This window comes from Capra hircus, chromosome 25, assembly GCF_001704415.2.
Source record: "Capra hircus breed San Clemente chromosome 25, ASM170441v1, whole genome shotgun sequence".
In the NCBI taxonomy this organism is placed as follows: domain Eukaryota; kingdom Metazoa; phylum Chordata; class Mammalia; order Artiodactyla; family Bovidae; genus Capra; species Capra hircus.
In genome coordinates this window covers 16,307,314-16,329,725 of record NC_030832.1, presented here as the reverse complement: position 1 = coordinate 16,329,725, position 22,412 = coordinate 16,307,314, and the positions used below count along the sequence as shown (strand labels likewise).

At 39.5% G+C, this 22,412-nt stretch overlaps 1 protein-coding gene across 1 annotated transcript in view; it reads left to right on the top strand.

Annotated features, from left to right (window-relative positions):
• Positions 1 to 22,412, top strand: part of SMG1 (SMG1, nonsense mediated mRNA decay associated PI3K related kinase) — a 114,431-nt gene that overhangs the window by 80,362 nt on the left and 11,657 nt on the right. Inside the window, exons 37-57 of the mRNA XM_018040496.1 lie at positions 63 to 280; positions 569 to 723; positions 2,188 to 2,410; positions 4,680 to 4,926; positions 5,316 to 5,545; positions 6,231 to 6,479; positions 6,968 to 7,106; positions 7,190 to 7,299; positions 7,423 to 7,641; positions 8,339 to 8,529; positions 10,051 to 10,223; positions 10,359 to 10,638; positions 11,389 to 11,661; positions 11,894 to 12,128; positions 12,288 to 12,514; positions 14,972 to 15,122; positions 15,226 to 15,415; positions 15,591 to 16,060; positions 19,610 to 19,747; positions 21,010 to 21,162; positions 21,895 to 22,074. Coding sequence (XP_017895985.1) covers positions 63 to 280; positions 569 to 723; positions 2,188 to 2,410; positions 4,680 to 4,926; positions 5,316 to 5,545; positions 6,231 to 6,479; positions 6,968 to 7,106; positions 7,190 to 7,299; positions 7,423 to 7,641; positions 8,339 to 8,529; positions 10,051 to 10,223; positions 10,359 to 10,638; positions 11,389 to 11,661; positions 11,894 to 12,128; positions 12,288 to 12,514; positions 14,972 to 15,122; positions 15,226 to 15,415; positions 15,591 to 16,060; positions 19,610 to 19,747; positions 21,010 to 21,162; positions 21,895 to 22,074 — 4,451 coding nt within the window. The remainder of the gene's footprint in view (positions 1 to 62; positions 281 to 568; positions 724 to 2,187; positions 2,411 to 4,679; positions 4,927 to 5,315; positions 5,546 to 6,230; positions 6,480 to 6,967; positions 7,107 to 7,189; positions 7,300 to 7,422; positions 7,642 to 8,338; positions 8,530 to 10,050; positions 10,224 to 10,358; positions 10,639 to 11,388; positions 11,662 to 11,893; positions 12,129 to 12,287; positions 12,515 to 14,971; positions 15,123 to 15,225; positions 15,416 to 15,590; positions 16,061 to 19,609; positions 19,748 to 21,009; positions 21,163 to 21,894; positions 22,075 to 22,412) is intronic.

Here is a 22,412-nt window from a genome sequence, read left to right as displayed (position 1 = left end):
CCTAACTCTGTATGCACATGAGAGAAACAGCCAATGTATACCTTTCTCCCATTTCATTATAGGAAATAAATTTTCCTCTGCAATTCCAACTTTACTTGGCAATATTCAAGGAGAAGAACTGCTGGTTTCTGAATGTGAGGGAGGAAGTCCTCCTGCTTCTCAAGATAGCAACAAGGATGAGCCTAAAAGTGGGCTGAATGAGGACCAAGCCATGATGCAGGACTGCTACAGCAAAATCGTTGATAAGCTGTCCTCGGCAAACCCAACTATGGTGTTACAGGTACAGAACAGCTTGTGTGTTTTAAAATTAGTTTTTATTACAACCACTCCCCTCTCCTCCCAGAAAAACCCACCTAAAAACAAAACCCCCAAAGTTGTTATGGAAATTATAGTTAAGGAGCAAAGCTTTTGAAATAATCAAAATTGGTTTTATAAACCTGTACTGATAGAGTTTCTGTAATTAGGTAATGAACAAAAGTGCATACATTTCACTTGAGATTTGCCGTGTTGGCAGAACTGTGCTGTGTAGACTTACAGACGAGCATGTCTGGATGTGCCATGTGTGCAGGTTCAGATGCTGGTGGCCGAGCTGCGCAGGGTCACTGTTCTCTGGGATGAGCTTTGGTTGGGAGTTCTGTTACAGCAGCACATGTATGTCCTGAGACGAATTCAGCAGTTGGAAGACGAGGTGAAGAGAGTCCAGAACAACAACACCTTACGCAAGTATGTTTTTATCAACTTATACTTCAAAAACATAGCTGCCTCTTTTTATTAATGTAAAATACATATAAAGTTTGCCATTTTAAGCAGTTTTAAGTGTACAATTCAGTTGCAGCAAGTACATTTGCAGTGTTGTGTCCAATTCCAGAACTTATCCATCCTCCCAAACAGCAGCTCTGTACCCATTTAATAGTACTTCCCCATCCTCCCCTAACCTCAGCCCCTGCTCACCACTTGTCTACTTCCTATCTGTATGAATTTAACTATTCTGAGGACCTTGTGTGACTGGAAACATACAGTATTTGTCATTTTGTATCTGGTTTGTTTCACTTACCGTGTTTTGAAGGTTCATTCCATGTTGTAGCATGTGTCAGAATTTCCTTCCTTTTTATTGCTGAATCACATTCCATTGTATAGATGTGGGTATGTGAGCGTGTGCACTAAGTTGTTTCTGTCCTGATCAACTCTTTGCAACCGTGTGGACTGTAGCCCATCAGGCTCTTCTGTCCATGGGATTCTTCAGGCAAAAATACTGGAATGGGTTGCCATGCCCTCTTCCAGGGGATCTTAATGACCCACGGATCAAACCTGCATCTCTCATGTCTTCGGCATTGGCAGGGGGCTTCTTTATCACATTTTATTCATGCACTCTTCTTTTAGCTCTTGTAACCAATGCTTCTATCAGCACTGGTTTACAAGTATCTAAGTCCCTGCTTTTAATTATTTTGTGTGTGAGCCAGTGAATTTGCTGTGTCTTATGGTAATTCTATGTTTAACTTGTAGAGGAACTGGTAAGCTGTGCACCAGGATTTCAGTTTCTCCATATCCTCGCCAACATTTATTGTTTTCTGTCTTACTGATAGTGACATCCTAATGGGTGTGGAATGGTATCTTTTCATGTGCTTATTGACTATTTGTATCTCCTTTGTCTGTTTGAATCTTTTGCCCATTTTTGAATTGGGTTGTTTTATTGTTGTTGGAATTTTAGGAGCTCTCTAAATATTCTGGATTTTAATCCCTTTATCAGAATTTATTGATTTGCAAATATTTTTTCCTATTTTGTATATTTTTCACTCTTGAATGAAGATGTCTTTTGATGCACAAAAGTTTTTAGTTTTGATGTAACCCAGTTTATCTGTTTTTTCTTTTGTTTTCTTCTAAGAGTTTTAAATGAAGTCTTAGCTTTTATGTTAAGGTCTTTGATCCATTTGACTGTTTTTTTGCATGTTAGTATCAGGTAACTCTCCAGCTTCATTCTTTTGTAAGCAGGTATCCAGCTTTCCTAGCACCATTTGTTAAAAGGAGAAGCTATGTCTTTTATATGCTGGATTTTTTACAGTGCTGTTGTGGCCAGTTACTTTGCAAACATTTTAGTAATTTATTTTGATTATTCTTTTATGCTGTTTACTTATACTTGACAATTTAAATTATTCCCTGTTTGTATAACTCTTATGTCTTTCTGGTCAGAGAAGAGAAAATTGCGATCATGCGTGAAAAGCACACAGCTTTGATGAAGCCCATCGTGTTTGCTTTGGAGCACGTTAGGAGCATCACAGCGGCCCCTGCAGAAACACCTCATGAAAAGTGGTTTCAGGATAACTATGGTGATGCAATTGAAAATGCTCTAGAAAAGCTGAAAACACCATCAAACCCTGCAAAGCCTGGAAGCAGCTGGATTCCGTTTAAAGAGGTATAGAAAAATCTCAAGAATGCTACTGAAATGGGACATTCCGAGAGATAAAAAACTTAAGCGGTCTCTTTTTACTTAGAACACAGAGAGAAGACTTTCTAAGCCCATGGAATACAGCCAGTGTTCAGTTGCTATAAAGAATATAGAGAAAGGTGTTTTCTTCATTTTTGAGAATTTGAGGTTGAGTGTCCTAGGGTTGCATCTACTGAGGGTTCCCATCAAGGAAGAATATACTGTAAGGTGTTAGACAGGGAAGGGGCTTGACTGCCTGCTGTATTCTTCTCATAAAAGATTAACAAATTTAATCTTGTACCTATGTAGTTTTTCTTAATGGAGGGGTATTCAGTATTTCTCACAGACAAAATATTCACATATAACAGCATCAATTTTTATAAGTAATTTTTTTGACAGCAGTTCTGCATAGGCTGTTTGAAGAATGATTAGTATGTTTAAATATTTGAGAATCCTTATCTTTCATGATTTGAGCCACTTAATTCTGTATTTGGTTTGCATCTGTTTTAGCAATAGCACCATTAGTTGGGGGATCCTATTTATTACCTTGTATCTTTTTCTTATCCCTTCTTTCGCTGTCCCATTCCTATATTGATCTTAACTGATTTCCTTACTTCACTAATGAAAAACTGTTAAAAGCTACAGTGTAGAGACAAAGTACACCTGACTTTAAGGAGAAAATGTGAAGCAAGAGGAAATGCTTCATTCAGAGGAAATGCTTTAGGAGCTCAAGACAAAAGCACTAACGTGAAGGATAAAGTTTATTTGTGTGGCCTAGCCAAAACTTGTTTTCCTCATGTTCCAGCAGTAATTTCTTGCTTTGCGTTCTTCTCAGTAAATCAACCAAGAAACCCAGAGAAGACGGGAAGAATACTTTTTTTTATTTGGCCACACTGGTTGGCTTGTGGGATCTCAGTTCCCCGATCAGGGTTCCTGCCTGTGCCCCCTGCAGTGGAGTTTTAACCATTGGACCTCCCAGGAAGTCCCACTTTTAAAAAATTGATATATAGTTGATTTACAGTGTTGTATTAACTTCAGCTGTATAGCAGAGTGACTTTTTAATATATATTTGTTTTCATATTCTTTTCCATTGTGGTTTATCACAGGTTATTGAGTATAATTCCTTGTGCTATATAGTAGTTCCTTGTTTATCCATCCTATATATGCTAGTTTGCATCTGCTAATCCTGATCCTTTCCTCTCCTGCACTCCTCCCATAGGGAATATTAAAAAAAAAAAAAAACCCTCTGTGTGTATGTGTGTGTGTATGAAATAAGTCATAGAGAAAAATTTTTGAAGTACTGTGTCCCTCCATAATTATATCTTCCTCTCCACAACCGGTGCTCTGAATTTTGAATTAATCCTTATTAAAGAAAATGGTTTTTTGGATACATTTCGAAATGGTATAGTTTAGCCTCTCCTGTTTTTGAATCTCATATAAATGAGACTATATTTTATGTGTACATATGTGCTGTACCACTTCCATAAATGATTCATCAGCGTTAGGTTTTTGCTTTTGTTTTTTAAAATAATTCATCCATATTTTGTATACAGCTGAACATGAATAGAGTATTGAACAGTACCACAGTTTTTCTTTTGTCCTGTCAGTGAATACTGAGGTGTTTCCAGTTACCTTTTTCCATTTACGAACAAATGTGGCTAAGGATTGATTAAAATTTTTCACGTGAAAGCAGAGCCCAGAGTTCATGAATTCTGGTGTAGATTATTGAGTTAGTTAAGTAGGGATACAGCTATACATGATCCTCTTTCTGTGAATTATTAGAAAAATTGTGTGTTTTCTGCATACTTCAAATAGTCCGAGCTCTAAGTTATTACTAAATTTTCAGATGGCTTTCTTAAAGGTGTGTGCCACTTTTAAGTTACCTGCCAATAACTCGCTATATCTTTTGTTCTGTTGCTAGGACTAAATAGATCTGTTTGGGTGTTGATTGGACATAGCTTAACAGTGGGGAATTAGTTTGCTACAAGTCTTGAATTTTGTGATCACAGCAGTGATTGTTTTATCATCTGCTGTGATTTCATTGCTTATTTGGGAGAGGTCTGAACAAAGTAGAAATCACCGAGAGCATATCAGCACATCAGTGTTTCCCTTCCCAGGAAGGCCCAAATATGTAACAGCAAATTAAATGAACTGGACAAGAGGTGTTTGTATTTTAAGTTTATCTTTAAGCCAGATTAAATGTAGAGGAAAGTAAGAGTGGTAACGATTATGTAAACTTTTCCTATCTTAAATATAGATAATGCTGAGTTTGCAACAGAGAGCACAGAAACGTGCAAGCTACATCTTGCGTCTTGAAGAAATCAGCCCGTGGCTGGCTGCCATGACTAACACTGAAATTGCTCTTCCCGGAGAGGTCTCAGCCAGGGACACCGTCACAATCCACAGTGTTGGTGGAACCATCACAATCTTACCTACTAAAACCAAGCCAAAGAAACTTCTCTTTCTAGGATCAGATGGGAAGAGCTATCCTTATCTTTTCAAAGGTGGGATTTAAAAGAGGATTAATCTGATTATTAATGTTTTCATGCTGTGTGTGTGTGCTGTTTAGGTGAATTTCTGTATGTCATGAATAGCCTGGAGTATCATGTATTTTGATGGAAGTTGTTGGAAGCTGTGTAGTGTGATTTTCTGTTGTTGCTTATGAATTTATACAAGCTGGGCAACTGAGATACAGCTAATAATACTGTATCTGATATCTTGTGACTGAATAGAATGTTCTTTAATGCTGTCATTATGCCCTTTTGACTGTCAGTTCTTGACTGTTGTTGCTAATTGAGAGGGACACGAAAAAGTGGTATGTTTCCAGTCCCATTCCATTGCACTTCACCCTATTTGGTTATCTGTCCTAACTACTTTAATTTTGTTTCCACAGGATTGGAGGATTTACATCTGGATGAGAGAATAATGCAGTTTCTGTCTATTGTAAATACCATGTTTGCAACAATCAATCGCCAGGAAACACCTCGTTTCCATGCTCGCCACTATTCTGTAACACCACTGGGAACTCGGTCAGGGCTAATCCAGTGGGTGGATGGAGCCACGCCCTTATTTGGTCTTTACAAACGATGGCAACAACGGGAAGCTGCCTTGCAAGCGCAAAAGGTTGATTCAAATTAAAATATACTTTTATTTGAATGCTGATAAACAAGTATATGTATTGGTTTGTTCTCTGTTACATGTGAAATAAGTCTAGGCTTACTGCCCTTGAGCATTTTTTCAACTTTATGAGAGTTAAAGAAGGAATAAACATAGCTTTATTAAACAGTCACAATTTTAAGTTCCAACATCTAGACAAATAAAATGATTCTAAGTAGGATAGGTATGGGAAGGAGCAAGAGTTTGAACAAAGGAGACAGTAGAACAATTGCTGAAGGGTAGATCTCTGGAATTAGGAAAGGGTCATCTAAATTTTTGTCCAAGGTCTTCTTGAATATGTGTTGTTAATTTTGTATTATGATTAAGTCGTATTGGTAAATGAAATATGTACATAAATGAATGATAAATTTTTTAAACAGAATTATATGTTATAAAGAAGTGAAACTTAGATGTTGAGCTTGAATTGAACCTCAAGAAAATATAACAGTAAACCAAGTTTTCAATAAAGTGATAAAAGAAAAAGATAATGTAGATTGCAGTCCAGAAGAATTGGCTATTTGATGTGTGAGATTTACCTAGCTAGGTAGAGAACGCTGCTGAAAAACCAGTTTTTAAAATACTACTTTATATTCAAGGTAATCTTTATCCTTGTTTAAGCAAAGTTAATCTTGCCTTAAAAATTTTTTCAAAGGCCCAAGATTCCTACCAAACTCCTCAGAATCCTGGAATCGTACCCCGTCCTAGTGAACTGTATTATAGTAAAATTGGTCCTGCTTTGAAAGCAGTTGGGCTTAGTCTGGATGTGTCCCGCCGGGATTGGCCCCTGCATGTGATGAAGGCAGTGTTAGAAGAGTTAATGGAGGCCACGCCCCCAAATCTCCTTGCTAAAGAGCTTTGGTCATCATGTGCCACCCCTGATGAGTGGTGGAGAGTCACACAGGTATGTGTTTTGTTCCGGGCTGTCGTCAATATTATTCTTTGCCTGAGTCCTGTCTTGTCTTGTTCACCCTCTTCCTGCAGCCCCTCTAGAATCGGTAGTTTGAGACCTGCATTTGAATCTTATGTTACATTTATTTTTATGAGACATGGCCATGACTGTATGAAGGCAGAATGAAGGGGATTATGGATGAAATGAAAAGTGGAATAAAAACTTTAGAAAGGGAAAAACTAGAGAGACTGAAGAATAGTTGTTTTTTAAGTCCTGCATTCTGTTGATGATTAAGTGGAACCAACAAGGACCTCAGTGTTGGATGCTGCTGCTCACTGCAGTCTGTGATCACATGCGGCATCCCTGAAGAGCGCCAGCTATTTATTTAGAAATAAGGGAATAGGATTGTGGAGGCTTGTAAATTGTAGAGAATCAAGACCATGTTGGAAGGAAATTTGCTAATGATGCCTAACTTGCTCCCCCCACCCCCTCTTCTTTAGTCTTACGCCAGATCTACTGCAGTCATGTCTATGGTCGGATACATAATTGGCCTTGGAGATAGACATCTGGATAATGTTCTCATAGATATGACGACTGGAGAGGTTGTTCACATAGATTATAATGTTTGCTTTGAAAAAGGTAAAATTAAAGTGGACTTTTTATATAAAGGGTCGAATATATTTTCGTGAAAGGACAAAAATATAATGATTTGTCTTTTCAAGGTAAAAGCCTTAGAGTTCCTGAGAAAGTACCTTTTCGAATGACACAGAACATTGAAACAGCACTGGGTGTAACTGGAGTAGAAGGTGTTTTTAGGCTTTCATGTGAGCAGGTATGTGGTTTTCTCTTACACCTCTTAGTGTACCTGTTAAATTAACAAGTCCTTTGGAATGAAAAACTACATTTTAATGAGGAAGCTTATGGCAAAACTTAATTAAAAGTTTTCTGAAAACAGGTTCTACACATTATGCGGCGTGGCAGGGAGACTCTGCTGACGCTGCTAGAGGCCTTTGTATATGACCCCCTGGTGGACTGGACAGCTGGGGGCGAGGCTGGGTTTGCTGGTGCTGTCTATGGTGGAGGGGGCCAACAGGCTGAGAGCAAGCAGAGCAAGAGAGAGATGGAACGAGAGATCACTCGCAGCCTTTTTTCTTCGAGAGTAGCTGAAATTAAGGTGAGGCCGGTAATAATAAGTCATTTTCCCTTTTTTGTTAATAGTTAACAAGACCAGGGAATTCCTTGGTGGTCCAGTGGTTAGGACCTGGTACTTTCACTGCCAGGGCCTGGTTTCCAGCCCTCCTCAGGGAGCTAAGATCCTGCAAGCTGTGTAGTGCCACCAAAAAAAGAAAAGGGTTAACAGGTCCATAAAAAAAGTAAGACTGTCATGTATAATACTGAAATGGCCACCAAGTATGGCAGTTTGCTGTGATCGTTTGCTAAGAAATGCTCACATGAAAAGACACAGTCACACTCCCACGTGGGAGGTGGGTTAATGATTTGAAAAATATTAGCCTTTTTTAGTAGACTGAATGTGTTTGCCAGCAACTGTTTTAAATGTTCTTTAACTGGATTGTCTCCTTGATTTTGACTGGATAGTCTTCTCCTCCACGGTAGCCAGTGATGCTGATCTTGTTTTGTGTGGCATGGTGGTAGCTGCATGTTATTGTGTATTGTGGAATTGAGTCTTCATTTATGGCCATGTGAATTGCATTAGTTATCTTTATAAAAATGCGGGTGATCCACACTGGCTTTGTTGAGATTTAAGTATGATAGCATGTGCAGAACGTCCTTCTAACATGATCCTTTTGGCATACATCCTCATACCTCACAGTCAGCCTTACAAGAATCTTCCTAATTATGTCTTTTTACAGGTGAACTGGTTTAAAAACAGAGATGAGATGCTGGTTGTACTTCCTAAGCTGGATAGCAGCTTAGATGAATACCTGAGCTTGCAAGAGCAACTAACAGATGTGGAGAAACTGCAGGGCAAACTTCTGGAAGAAATTGAGTTTCTAGAAGGAGCTGAAGGAGTGGATCATCCTTCTCATACTCTGCAACACAGGTTTAAAACAAGTGTTGAACTCTTAATTTATCTTTATTCCATTAAGGAGAACTTTTGTATTTGTTTGAACATTACCACCTTGAATTAGAATTGTTGCAGCAACTCACATGAATAATCAAAGCTCTTGCAAGACCTGCAGTTTTTGAAGTATTAATAGAATTCACTAAAATTTTCAGCTTCATTGTATTTAGATGCTTGAGTTACTATGGGAGATGGTGGACATAGTGGTTAGAACCATGGGAGATGGTGGACATAGTGGTTAGAACCATGAACTTGGATTCAGAAAACCTGGGGTTTGGTTTTTTTCCTCTGCAGTTTGTCTGAATCCTTATTCATTTGTATGGTGGATTTTGTCCACATGGCCCAAGGTTTTTTGAGCTTTGATCTAAGTGAGAGTGAACCTCGCACAGAGTGGGTCCTGGTTCAGTGAAGGGTAGTTAAATGTGCAAGTGCCAGACACTGCAGGAGATGCTGAGATTACAGAGCTCTGTCTTCTGGTCTTCAAATAACTCTGGTAAATGTGGTAGAATTTTGTTTAAAATGTTGTGAGTATAGTTAGGGGACTATCAGTTCAGTTCAGTCACTCAGTTGTGTCCGACTTTTTGCGACCCCATGAATCGCAGCACGCCAGGCCTCCCTGTCCATCACCAACTCCCGGAGTTCACTCAGACTCATGTCCTTCTAGTCAGTGATGCCATCCAGCCATCTCATCCTCTGTCGGCCCCTTCTCCTCCTGCCCCCAATCCCTCCCAGCATCAGAGTCTTTTCCAATGAGTCAACTCTTCGCATGAGGTAGCCAAAGTACTGGAGCTTCAGCTTTAGCATCATTCCTTCCAAAGACATCCCAGGGCTGATCTCCTTGAGAATGGACTGGTTGGATCTCCTTGCAGTCCAAGGGACTCTCAAGAGTCTTCTCCAACACCACAGTTCAAAAGCATCAATTCTTCTGCGCTCAGCCTTCTTCACAGTCCAACTCTCACATCCATACATGACCACAGGAAAAACCATAGCCTTGACTAGATGGACCTTAGCTTTTTGTTTTTTTTTTGGACCTTAGCTTTTGAATATGCTATCTAGGTTGGTCATAACTTTTCTTCCAAGGAGTAAGCGTCTTTTAATTTCATGGCTGCAGTCACCAGCTGCAGTGATTTTGGAGCCCCCCAAAATAGTCTGCCACTGTTTCCACTGTTTCCCCATCTATTTCCCATGAAGTGATGGGACCGGATGTCATGATCTTCGTTTTCTGAATGTTGAGCTTTAAGCCAACTTTTCCGCCCTCCTCTTTCACTTTCATCAAGAGGCTTTTTAGTTCCTCTTCACTTTCTGCCATAAGGGTGGTGTCATCTGCATATCTGTGGTTATTGGGACTATAGCGTCAGGAAAACCAGAGGAGAAAAGGACATTTGAGTGGTGTCCTCAAGATTAAAAAGGAGCTTACCAGGCAGTCTAGGTATAAGCAAAATGTACTTTTAGAGTGATGAAAATTCCCAGCAGTCAGTTAAAATTTTTTCCTTCCACTAGGTATTCTGAACACACTCAACTACAGACTCAGCAGAGAGCTGTTCAGGAAGCAATCCAGGTGAAGCTGAATGAATTCGAACAGTGGATAACACACTATCAGGCTGCGTTCAGTAATTTGGAAGCGACACAGCTGGCCAGTTTGCTTCAAGAGATAAGCACACAGATGGACCTTGGTATGTTAGATGTACATGTGAGCATGTGAGTTTTGTTATTATGTGTTTATGTGTGGAGTTCTGGTTTGTACTTCTTTCAGTGACTGCTGATTTGAAATGGCTTCACTGTAATGGATAATTATCTTTTACCAAAAGGTCCTCCCAGCTACGTGCCAGCAACAGCCTTTCTGCAGAATGCTGGCCAGGCTCACTTAATTAGCCAGTGTGAGCAGCTAGAGGGGGAGGTCGGTGCCCTCCTGCAGCAGAGGCGCTCGGTGCTGCGAGGCTGTCTGGAGCAGCTTCATCACTACGCAACTGTTGCTCTGCAGTATCCAAAGGCCATATTTCAGAAACATCGAATTGAGCAGTGGAAGACCTGGATGGAAGAGCTCATCTGTAACACCACAGTAGAGCGTTGTCAGGAACTCTACAGGAAGTAGGTTGACCACTCTCGATTTTCTTTACTTCTCATTGGGACTGGAAGCAAAGTTGTGTTCACATTTTCAATTGCATAGTATTTCATTTTCTAAAAGAAATGATTGATAGATGGAATTTGAATGGAGTCACTTTCTTATGGTTTTAAGAGGGTTTAAACTCTTGTTTCGGAGAAGACAATGGCAACCCACTCCAGTACTCCTGCCTGGAAAATACCATGGACGGAGGAGCCTGGTAGGCTGCAGTCCGTGGGGTTGCTAAGAGTCAGACATGACTGAGCGACTTCACTTTGACTTTTCACTTTCATGCATTGGAGAAGGAAATGGCAACCCACTCTAGTATTCTTGCCTGGAGAATCCCAGGGACGGGGGAGCCTGGTGGGCTGCCATCTGTGGGGTTGCACAAAGTCGGATACGACTGAAGCAACTTAGCAGCAGCAGCATCGGCAAAGTCTTATTTTCCTTTATAAGACAGTGTTTTCTGTAATTAGTTAAAAATGTATCTCACTCTTAGATAAAATGTATCTAAGAGTGGTGGGTTCAGGTAAAGAGAGCTGAATTCACATATTGATTCTGTCACTCAAATCATTTTTAGAAGTTACTTTTGCTCTTGAGACCTTTTCTGTAAAATGGAAATAATGATTTCTGCTCTTCAAAGTTTTGAGTATCAAATACAGTAGTCAGTCTTGTCTTTGTTAGTATTTTGTAAGGTATGAACTCTCTTTTCAAGCACCTCTTTCTCTTTTTAAAAGATATGAAATTCAGTATGCGCCCCAGCCACCCGCAACTGTGTGTCAGTTCATCACGGCCACTGAGATGACCCTGCAGCGGTACGCAGCAGACATCAACAGCCGACTTATTAGACAGGTGGAACGCTTGAAACAGGAAGCTGTCACTGTACCTGTTTGTGAAGATCAGTTGAAAGAAATTGAGCGTTGTATCAAAGTTTTCCTTCACGAGAATGGAGAGGAAGGATCTTTGAGTCTAGCAAGTGTTATTATTTCTGCCCTTTGTACTCTCACAAGGTGAGTTAGCTGACATATCATTGTGACTGTTTCATTGTTCTGCAAACATTGGTGCTTATAGAGAGTTCATGTGTTTTTTGTTTGATCCCAAAATTAAGATATCCTTGTACTTTCTATTAGTCTTGCCCAGTGTAAGACTGCTTTACTTTTTTTTTCTCCCAGATTTTGAGGTATCCTATTTGTGTGGGTTCCACTAAGTCAGTTTCACTGTACAAATATTTATCTCATTCAGGCGTAACCTAATGATGGAAGGAGCAGCATCGAGTGCTGGAGAGCAGCTGGTTGATCTGACTTCTAGGGATGGAGCCTGGTTCTTGGAGGAGCTCTGCAGTATGAGCGGAAATGTCACATGCCTGGTTCAGCTACTGAAGCAATGTCATTTAGTGCCACAAGACTTAGACATTCCTAACCCCATGGAAGCATCTGAAGCTGTTCATTTGGCTAATGGTGTATACACCTCACTTCAGGTGAGCACTTCTAAATTAGCTTAAATTTTGTAAGGTTGTTTTAAATGTTGAGTGTTGTATTTTTCATCTCTGGTTCTGAAAAGCAGTTTGACTTCAAGCTTTAATGTTGCTTTATCTAAACTCAGGAAGCATTAAAGTAGGTTTCTCACATATTTACAGGAATTAAATTCAAATTTCCGGCAAATCATATTTCCAGAAGCACTGAGATGTTTAATGAAAGGAGAATACACATTAGAAAGTATGCTTCATGAGCTGGACAGTCTTATTGAGCAGACAACTGATGGTGTTCCTCTGCAGACTCTAGTTGAATCTCTTCAAGCCTATTTAAGAAATGCAGCTATGGGACTTGAGGAAGAAACACATGCTCATTACATCGATGTTGCCAGGCAAGTGAATGCTAAGCTGTGCTGTTTTCTTGTGAGAGAGTTGGGAAGGCAGATAGGTTTTAAGTTTTATCTGTCTTTGGTTGTGCTGGGTCTTCATTGCTGCTCAGCCTATTCTCTAGCTGTGGCGCGCAGGGGCTGCTGTGTAGTTGCAGTGGCTCCAGTTTTTCATCGCGGTGGCTTCCCTTCTTGTGGAGCCTGGGCTCTAGGGCACATGGGCGTCAGTAGTTGTGGCTTGTAGGCTCAGTAGTTGCAATTCCTGGGCTCTGGAGCACGGGCTCAATAGTTGTGGTGCACGGGTGTAGTTGCTCCAAGGCATGTGGAATCTTCCCAGATCAGGCATGCAGCCCATTTCTCCTTTATTAGCAGGTGGATTCCTTATCACTGAGCCACTGGGGAAGCCTCAGTAATACCTTTTTAAAAAAACTTTCGTTTGGGGGAATTCCTTGGTAATCCAGTGGTTAGGATTCCGTGCTTGGAAAGGGTGCAGGTTCTGTTCCTGGTAGATTCTGCAAGCTGTATGGCATGGCTAAAACAAAACCAAAACAACATTTCCCGCCCCCCCCCCCCCAAAAAAAAAGCAAAAAAAAAAATCCCTTTTATTTGGAAATAATTACAGATTCATAGGAAGTTGTATTTTTTTAAAAAGCAGTGTTCAGGGATATCTTATGTAGCCTTCACCCCTCCTTCAGTGTAGCATGTTGCATACCTGTGGTACAGTAGCAACACCATGAAATTGACTTTGGTACAGTCCACAGAGCTTATTCAGGTTTCACCAGTTACATGTGTACTCGTGTGTGTGGCTTTATTACATACACATACGTATTCTGGAAGGGCTTTAGTTTTTACCATACTTGTGCTCACACACAAGGTGGAATGTGGTATTTTTTAAGCCAGCACTTGGAATTCAATGGGAGCATCTGTGCCAGTTTAGTCTGCTAATGGAGTATACACGTCACTTCAGGTGAACACTTGTTAGCTTAAGTTTTATAAGTTTGTTTTAGGTATTGAACTTTGTATTTCTCAGCTCTTAAATCTAGGAAAACAATTTGGCTTTGAAACATGTAGAGCTTGAACAGTTTCTTCAGCCATGCAGTGCACCCAAAGCTAAACCCTAAGTCCCTTTGTCCCTTGTGATTCAGGGCCTCTTTTTTTGGCATTCTGTCTAGTTACTGTCAGAAAATATAATTGAGAGAATTGCAATGAATTGACCCACCATACTTCCTCCCATGGGAAAATTACAAGATATAAGAAAGCAGAGAGAACAGTATAATGAACCCCCATTTCACCACCTTCAGTAATAATCTGCACTGTGATTAATCCTGCCCCCCCACCCCCCCTTTTTTTTTCTTTTTTTGCTTCTGGTTAATCTTGTTTAAATTGTACTGCTCTGGTTACTTTGAAGCAAATACCTTTTCATTCTTAAACTGCAGGAGAAATGTATATCTAAAAGGTAGACTTATTTTCTTACGAGGCCCTTATTTCATAAGAAACACTAACAACTCCTTAATGATTTCTTTTATCCTGCATTCAAAATTTTCCTGTTTTCTCATGTTTCTTTTAGTTTTATCATAAAATTTAAAAAACAAGTGTAATTAGTATAGCATAAACATTTGTCAGCTAAATAATGAGATTATTTGTGGAAGAACTTTATCATAAAGTTCCTAGCATTATTTTAAAAGTTAGATGCTAGGTCTGTACACTTTTCTTTCTCACTAAAGTTCAGCCCTTACTTTCCCTTGATGTCTAATCTAGATCCCCTTTACTCTCAAAGGGAGGGATGTTTACTTCCATGTATGCACTGGGTGACAGACTTCATGTTTGATTCTGCTACAGCCTGAATGTATCTTGTGTTAGAGAAACTTTCTGGTAATCTAAATGAAAATTTTATACCATCATATAGCTCTTTTTCTATTATAAATTTCTCTGATGGCCTAAACTTATATAAAATGTTTAACATGGTGCTTGCATAAACTTGCATTAACACTATGCAAGTCTTAAGTTAATTATAATGTGAGAGCAAATTTCTCAAGACCTACCTTCAAACTGTGCATTATTCAAAACTCAGCATGCCAAAAACGATAGCTATTTCCATTCACTGTCTATAGCTCACTCTGTCATGTGACAGTAGTGTGAAGATACTTGACAACTTTTGCTAGGTCCACCACCTTTAGAATTGTGCGCCTCTTGATTTTTTTTTTAATATTGGAAGTATAGATTATTTTATGTTCTGTATGTAAAGAGATACTGTAATATTTTACATAGTTCTTTTATAATTATCATAACTTCAGTTTGCATAAAATTTAATCACATGAACAATCGCTAATAACACTCCTTCCTTCATAAAAAGACTTTTTCCTAGACTCTGCATACTAGCTGTAAGACTTGTTGATCTTAATGTTTCCCCCCAAATATATTACTGTTTAGGAATGGTTTTAACTCCTTTTTCTTTTCCTCTAGAATGCTTCATGCTCAGTACGGTGAATTAATCCAACCAAGAAATGGTTCAGTTGATGAAACACCAAAAATGTCAGCTGGCCAGATGCTTTTGGTAGCATTTGATGGCATGTTTGCCCAAGTTGAGACTGCTTTTGGCTTATTGGTTGAAAAGGTAAAGAATTGACCTGGTTTGATGAATAATGCATGTGTAGTAAAGTAGTTGTTCTGTGTTTGGAGAGTGGAGAAATGAACTTTCTTTTCTTTCATTTACATAGCTAAATAAGATGGAAATTCCTATAGCTTGGCGAAAGATTGACATTATACGGGAAGCCAGGAGCACTCAGGTCAATTTTTTTGATGATGATAATCACCGACAGGTGCTGGAAGAGATCTTCTTTCTAAAACGACTACAGACAATTAAGGAGTTCTTTCGGCTCTGTGGTACCTTTTCTAAAACTTTGTCAGGTAACATTTCACACTTAAGCCAGATTTGTACTTTGGAGGGAAATGGGATAGAGCAGGCTTAATTTAACTGTAAATTAAAATCTTAAGCTCATATAAGTCTTCAAATTCTTAAGTTAGCATTATCACCTTATTTTAGTATTGTATGAAATACTTAAAGAAAATTTTCCTTTTTTAGGATCAAGTTCACTTGAAGATCAGAATACTGTAAATGGGCCTGTACAGATCGTCAACGTGAAAACCCTTTTTAGAAACTCTTGTTTCAGTGAAGACCAGATGGCCAAACCAATAAAGGCATTCACAGCTGACTTTGTGCGGCAGCTTCTGATTGGACTCCCGAACCAAGCCCTGGGCCTCACACTGTGCAGCTTCATCAGTGCTCTAGGGGTAGACATCATTGCACAGGTGGAGGCGAAGGATTTTGGTGCTGAAAGCAAAGTTTCTGTTGACGATCTGTGTAAGAAGGCAGTGGAGCACAACATCCAGATCGGGAAGTTCTCTCAGCTGGTCATGAACAGGGCGACTGTGCTGGCGAGCTCCTATGACACTGCCTGGAAGAAGCACGACTTGGTGCGCAGGCTGGAAACCAGCATCGCCTCCTGCAAGACAAGCCTGCAGCGCGTCCAGCTGCACATCGCCATGTTTCAGGTAAGTATTTCCCTTCATAAAGGGGTAAGCCGGGAGATTACTATAGAACAATATAAAGAAGAGAACATTTTAAACTTCTCAAATTGTGCCAGCCCGGAACAAACACAGCTTTAACATTGCTGTAACATTTCTCGTTTACGGAGTTGTGATCATTTTATGTTTATAGTTTGTGTCCTTCTAATTAGTTTCCATCAGTGTTTTATGGTTATGTTAGTGTTATCATTAAATATTATTTGTAAATGTAATTTCTTTTTCTTTCAATTGGAGTATAATTGCTTTACAGTGTTGTGTTCATTTTTGCTGTACAACAGAGTGAATTAGCTGTGCATATAAATATATCCCCTCCCTATTGAGCCTCCCTGTCCCCCACCCTGTATATGTGATTTCTAACAATTGAATTTATTTGTTCAGTTCAGTTGCTCAGTCGTGTCTGACTCTTTGCGACCCTATGAATCGCAGCACGCCAGGCTTCCCTGTCCATCCCAGAGTTTACTCAAACTCATGTCCATCGAGTCAGTGATGCCATCCAGCCATCTCATCTCTGTCGTCCCCTTCTCCTCCTGCCCCCATTCCCTCCGAGCATCAGAGTCTTTTCCAATGAGTCAGCTCTTCACATGAGGTGGCCAAAGTACTGGAGTTTCAGCTTTAGCATCATTCCTTCCAAAGAACACCCAGGACTGATCTCCTTTAGAATGGACTGGTTGGATCCCCTTGCAGTCCAAAGGACTCTCAAGAGTCTTCTCCAACACCACAGTTCAAAAGCATCAATTCTTCGGCGCTCAGCTTTCTTCACAGTCCAACTCTCACATCCATACATGACCACAGGTTTTAGCCTTGACTAGATGGACCTTTGTTGGCAAAGTAATGTCTCTGCTTTTGAATATGCTATCTAGGTTGGTCATAACTTTTCTTCCAAGGAGTAGGCGTCTTTTAATTTCATGGCTGCAGTCACCATCTACAGTGATTTTGGAGCCCCCCAAAATAAAGTCTGACACTGTTTGTACTATTTCCCATCTATTTCCCATGAAGTGATGGGACCGGATGCCATGATCTTTGTTTTCTGAATGTTGAGCTTTAAGCCAACTTTTCCACTCTCCTCTTTCACTTTCATCAAGAGGCCTTTTAGTTCCTCTTCACTTTCTGCCCTAAGGGTGGTGTCGTCTGCATATCTGAGGTTATTGATATTTCTCCCGGCAATCTTGATTCCAGCTTGTGCTGCTTCCAGCACAGCGTTTCTCATGATGTACTCTGCATAGAAGTTAAATAAGCAGGGTGACAATATACAGCCTTGACATACTCCTTTTCCTATTTGGAACCAGTCTGTTGTTCCATGTCCAGTTCTAACTGTTGCTTCCTGACCTGCATATAGGTTTCTCAAGAGGCAGGTCAGGTGGTCTGGTATTCCCATCTCTTTCAGAATTTTCCACAGTTTATTGTGATCCACACAGCAAAGGCTTTGGCATAAAGCAGAAATAGATGTTTTTCTGGAACTCTCTTGCTTTTTCCATGATCCAGCGGATGTTGGCAATTTGATCATATTCCTTGTGTACTGGCTAACTTAATTATTTCCAAAGTGGCATCTTGTTTCCCTGAATCTCTAAGTTCTCTGCATACATCCTGTCATCATTTATGAACTGTTTTTAAGAAGCCCGTTTTTGTCCTTGTTTGTTTCGGGGCAGTACAGGCTTTGGGAGTGAGATAGATTTGGATTTGGGTATATGAACTTACCTTTAACCTCCCTTAAGATATGATTTCCTTACCTGTAGAATGGGGACAGTACTCTCTAAAAGGTTGAAGACTGTGTGAATTAAAAATGATGATCTGGGACTTCCCTGGTGACACAGTGGATAAGAATCCACCTGCTAATGCAGGGAACACGGATTTGATCCCTGGTCTGGGAAAATTCCACATGCCTTGGAGTGAGTAACTACTGAGCAACTAACTACTGTGCGCCACAACTACTGAGCCCACGTGCTGCGACTTCTGGAGCTTGCGTGCACTGGAACCTGTGCTCTGCAACAGGGGAAGCCACTGCAGTGAGAAGCCCATGCACTGCAACAGGAGAGAGCCCCGCTCTCAGCAGCTTGAGAAAGGCCGCGCGGCAGCGAAGACCCAGCGCTGCCAAAAATAATACTTTTTTTAAAAAAGAAAAAAAAAAAAGGTGGTCTGTGTAAGATAATAAGGACAGTATAAATTATAGATTTTTTTCTTATTTCTTTCCTTCAATATTGTCAGTAGCTTCAGTCAGGTGGACTCATGGGGTAGCATTGGGGCTGTAGTATCAGGGGTTCTGGTTTGGCCCAAACATTGGTTACTTTGTATCATTTACATTGAAGCCAATTCCCCAGAGTGGAGTTGGTCGGGCATGGAACCAGTGTATTTTTCTCTTTGCAGTTTTATCAGTTAGCTGGTTTCTTAGCTCATAAGTTAAGAAAAGTAATTTATTCAGATTCTGAAGTTGCATTTATTATAGGTTAGCAGTCCATCTAGCACATTGGGATTTTTTTTAAAATAACATCTATTTTGAAAAATCTTTTATTTACTGGCTGTTTTGGGTCTTTGTTGGCTGTGCGCTAGTTGTGAAGAGCAGGGACTGCTCTCCATTTGTGGTGCACAGGCTTCTCATTGCGGTGGCTCCCCTTGTTGCAGAGTACAGGCTCTAGGCACACAGGCTTCACTAACTACTGCACAGGCTCAGTAGTTGTGGCGCACAGGCTTAGTTGCTCCACAGCATGTGGGATCTTCCCAGACTAGTGTCCCTTGCATTGCCAAGTGGATTCTTAACCACTAGACCAGCAGGGAAAGCCCCACATTGGGCTTTTCTTGGCATTTATTTTACTTCAGAAAAATAATGTTGAAAAGGTTTATTTAGTACATATTAGAGTTTATTCATTAAAAACTCCTCCATATAGTTATATGGAAAATATTATAAAATTCCTTCCAGTTTTGTTCATCTGAACACATTTTAAGCTAGCACAATATATAACTAAAATTTCAGCTCAGATGTCCCTTGGCCTTCTGGGGCCACCTTACCGCATACAAGATGCACGCAAAAGATGGCCTGATCCTCTGTCAGCAGTTGCCTGCACCTTTCTGTCGTTCTGTCACTTGCAGGTTCACTAGAGAATTCTTTCTTCTCTGACTGCTGCCATTGTTTCTCTCAGTTACTTGCTTAGCTCCCGTGCTGGGCAACTCTTCTACCTGCTGTGCTTGTTCCAGCCTCTGAACTGGAGATTATATTTTCGGGGGATTGTGTAGGAAACTTTTACTTAGACTGGGGAATGCCTTCAGAATTGCTATTTAAATACTGCATATTAGTGATCCAAGAAATTTATCAGCTGTTTTCTACCTCAGGAAATTTTCCATCTGGTTAATTCTTTTATTGTGTTTCTGTTACTCTTCCCCGCCCACCCGGCCCTGCTGCAACTGGACTTTTTACCTCCTCCCCCAGTCCTCCCAGTCCTCCCGCAAGTCCTTCCCCTAATGTCACTTCCCCTCTCTCGGTTTTTTCCCCTGCTTACTTTATTACATTTCTTTTTCTTTGAACAGTGGCAGCATGAAGATCTCCTTATCAACAGACCACAAGCCATGTCTGTCACGCCTCCCCCTCGTTCTGCCATATTAACCAGCATGAAAAAGAAGCTCCATACTCTGAGCCAGATTGAAACTTCAATTGCAACAGTTCAGGTATGTTTTGTCACCTCCTCCTTCTGGCACATCTTACTTTTAGAAATGACCTCCACTGTGGTGAAGTGCTCTGTTCAGTCTGTCCTTGGCTTTTAAGTCACTGGAACTTTAATACCTTTCTCACTTTTATTTTTAATTTGTGTCTTTTTTTTCTTATCTTCCAAAGTAACTGAATCTTAGCAGTATATTTTGAACCAAGAATAGACATACTAAATATTTCAAATTTTTAATGAACTATTTAAGAATTTTTAATGGCTATTACTGTGCCATTACACATTAACCTTGGTAATGGTAAAAACTTGAATACCAAATTTGTTTTCTGAAAGTCTGGCATATTATTAATATCCATGAAGCTTAGGCCTATCTTCCTTCTATTGTGTAGTTAATGGAATTTTGTGATACCAAAAGCAGCAGAACATTTTTCTAAACCATTATTTTTGACTTTTTTGGGGTTACGTCAGCAAAATATTTACTCTCACCTTTTGTCTTTAAATAAGAGAAACTGGTCTAGATGATGGTTTTATATACATCTCTGGTATTCTTATATTCAGTAGTAACTGACATTTTTCTGTTTTATAGTTTAATATTAGTATAATTACAATCACTATAGTAATATTTTTAAATTTTTTAATAGAACTTTTCTTGAGCTTACTTCTTTGAAGATTGAAATACCTTTTCTCTATAGCATATTAGTCCTAGTTTTCACTTTAGAGATTGAACTCATGCCCTTTCTGATTCTAGAGGTGTCTGTGTGTGAATGGGTGGGGGCGAAGAGTATGAATGGGAACTCCGCCACTTGGAATGTTGAGTACATAATGAAGCAGCTTTGTTATGTAAAACGTTTGTATTGTGATAATCTGGCTGGATCTTTTACCATTATTCATAAACGTTTACATTTGTGGGAATCTGATTTTCATCTTTTACAATCAAAGATATAAATGGACTTTCTCATAGATAGCATATATAGTGCAGTGGGAATTTGGTATAACAGGGGTTTTGTTTTTTTTAAAGACCATTTAGAAACGAAAATGAAACTTCCTTTTGCAAAATAAACTGAAAGCCAGTCCTTGCTTTCTCAGATATGTTTAGTTTTAAATACTCAATATGAAGTCAAGATTAATTCCAAAAGTTGACAGTTTGTTAAAGATGTCTTCTAAGTTACTTATGCCATCCTATTTCTTTTGAATCTCTCTTATTCATATAAAATGGCCAACAGATAGGAAGTGGAGTCCTATTCACTGAGATTCTGCTGCCTTTTATAGGAGAAACTGGCAGCACTTGAAGCAAGTATTGAACAGCGACTCAAATGGGCAGGTGGTGCCAACCCTGCACTGGCACCGGTGCTACAGGATTTTGAAGCAACAATAGCTGAAAGAAGAAATCTTGTCCTTAAGGAGAGCCAGCGAGCAAGTCAGGTATGGGCACCTGTGTGTGCCATCGTGTTTTCAGTTACAGGATTATATAACTGATTATATAATCAGGCACAACATTGAACTAATATGATTCCCATATCCCATATATTCATTACCAGAATTTCATAATTGTCAACTCAAGTCCTACTTTATTTTCTGTATACTCCCTACTCCCTATCCTAAATTTAATGGTAATTTCAAATATTATATCATTTTATCTGTAAATATTTCAGTATGTATATATAAAGATGAGAACTAGTTAGTAACATAATCACAATACTGTTACTGTACCTTGAAAGATGTCCTTAATATTGTCAAATAACCAGTTAGTGTTTTCTGATCTAAATGGTAAAATTATGTAGGAGTAGAAGCAGAAGGGGGGAGCATTTCAGATTGGAATTTGGATATAGCACAAATAAATTTAAGCTGAATATGATAACAGTTTTTTTATGGAGTAAAATTTCTGTATTAAAAAAGAATCATGCAGAAAATGTGTTTACCTAACTCTACTTAGGTGCTTTTTGGCCTTCTCAGACTTGACAGCATCAACCTAAAACTGTTAATTTATTTACAGCTTTTATAGGAAGTGGGTCTGTTTCCCATGAGAGTCATACATTCATACATTTGCAGGACCTGGTCCTGAATTCTTGAAATGAATAGGTAGTAGTATTTTTCTTTCATTAATTGCAGTTTTTTCCCTCATTGTGATGGTTCCACTCTTTTTCCTCTTCACAGGTCACTTTCCTCTGCAGCAATATCATTCATTTTGAAAGTTTACGAACTAGAACTGCAGAAGCCTTAAACCTGGATGCTGCATTATTTGAACTAATCAAACGGTGTCAGCAAATGTGTTCATTTGCATCACAGTTTAACAGTTCAGTCTCTGAGTTAGAGCTTCGTTTATTACAGAGGGTGGTAAGTCTTGATTCTTGGGACTGAAGAGATTGGGTAAATTAAATAAGACCCAACTATATGCTCTCAGAATCAGTGTATTCACTAGTCTACATTTATTGAGCATGTACTGTATATGAGATGTTATGAAGAATTCAAGGATGACTAAATCTTTCTTTTATCCCCAAAGGAACTTATTTATACAAATAATACAGTGAATGAAATGAAAAAGTGAAAAGAACTCTCGGAGCTATAAGTGAGCTATAAGTAGAATTGCTCTAGGGGTTCCTAGGGAAGGAGAGAGATAATGTGTAGCAAATGACTCAGATGCACTTTTGAAAGTAGGATAGCAGACAGAAGGC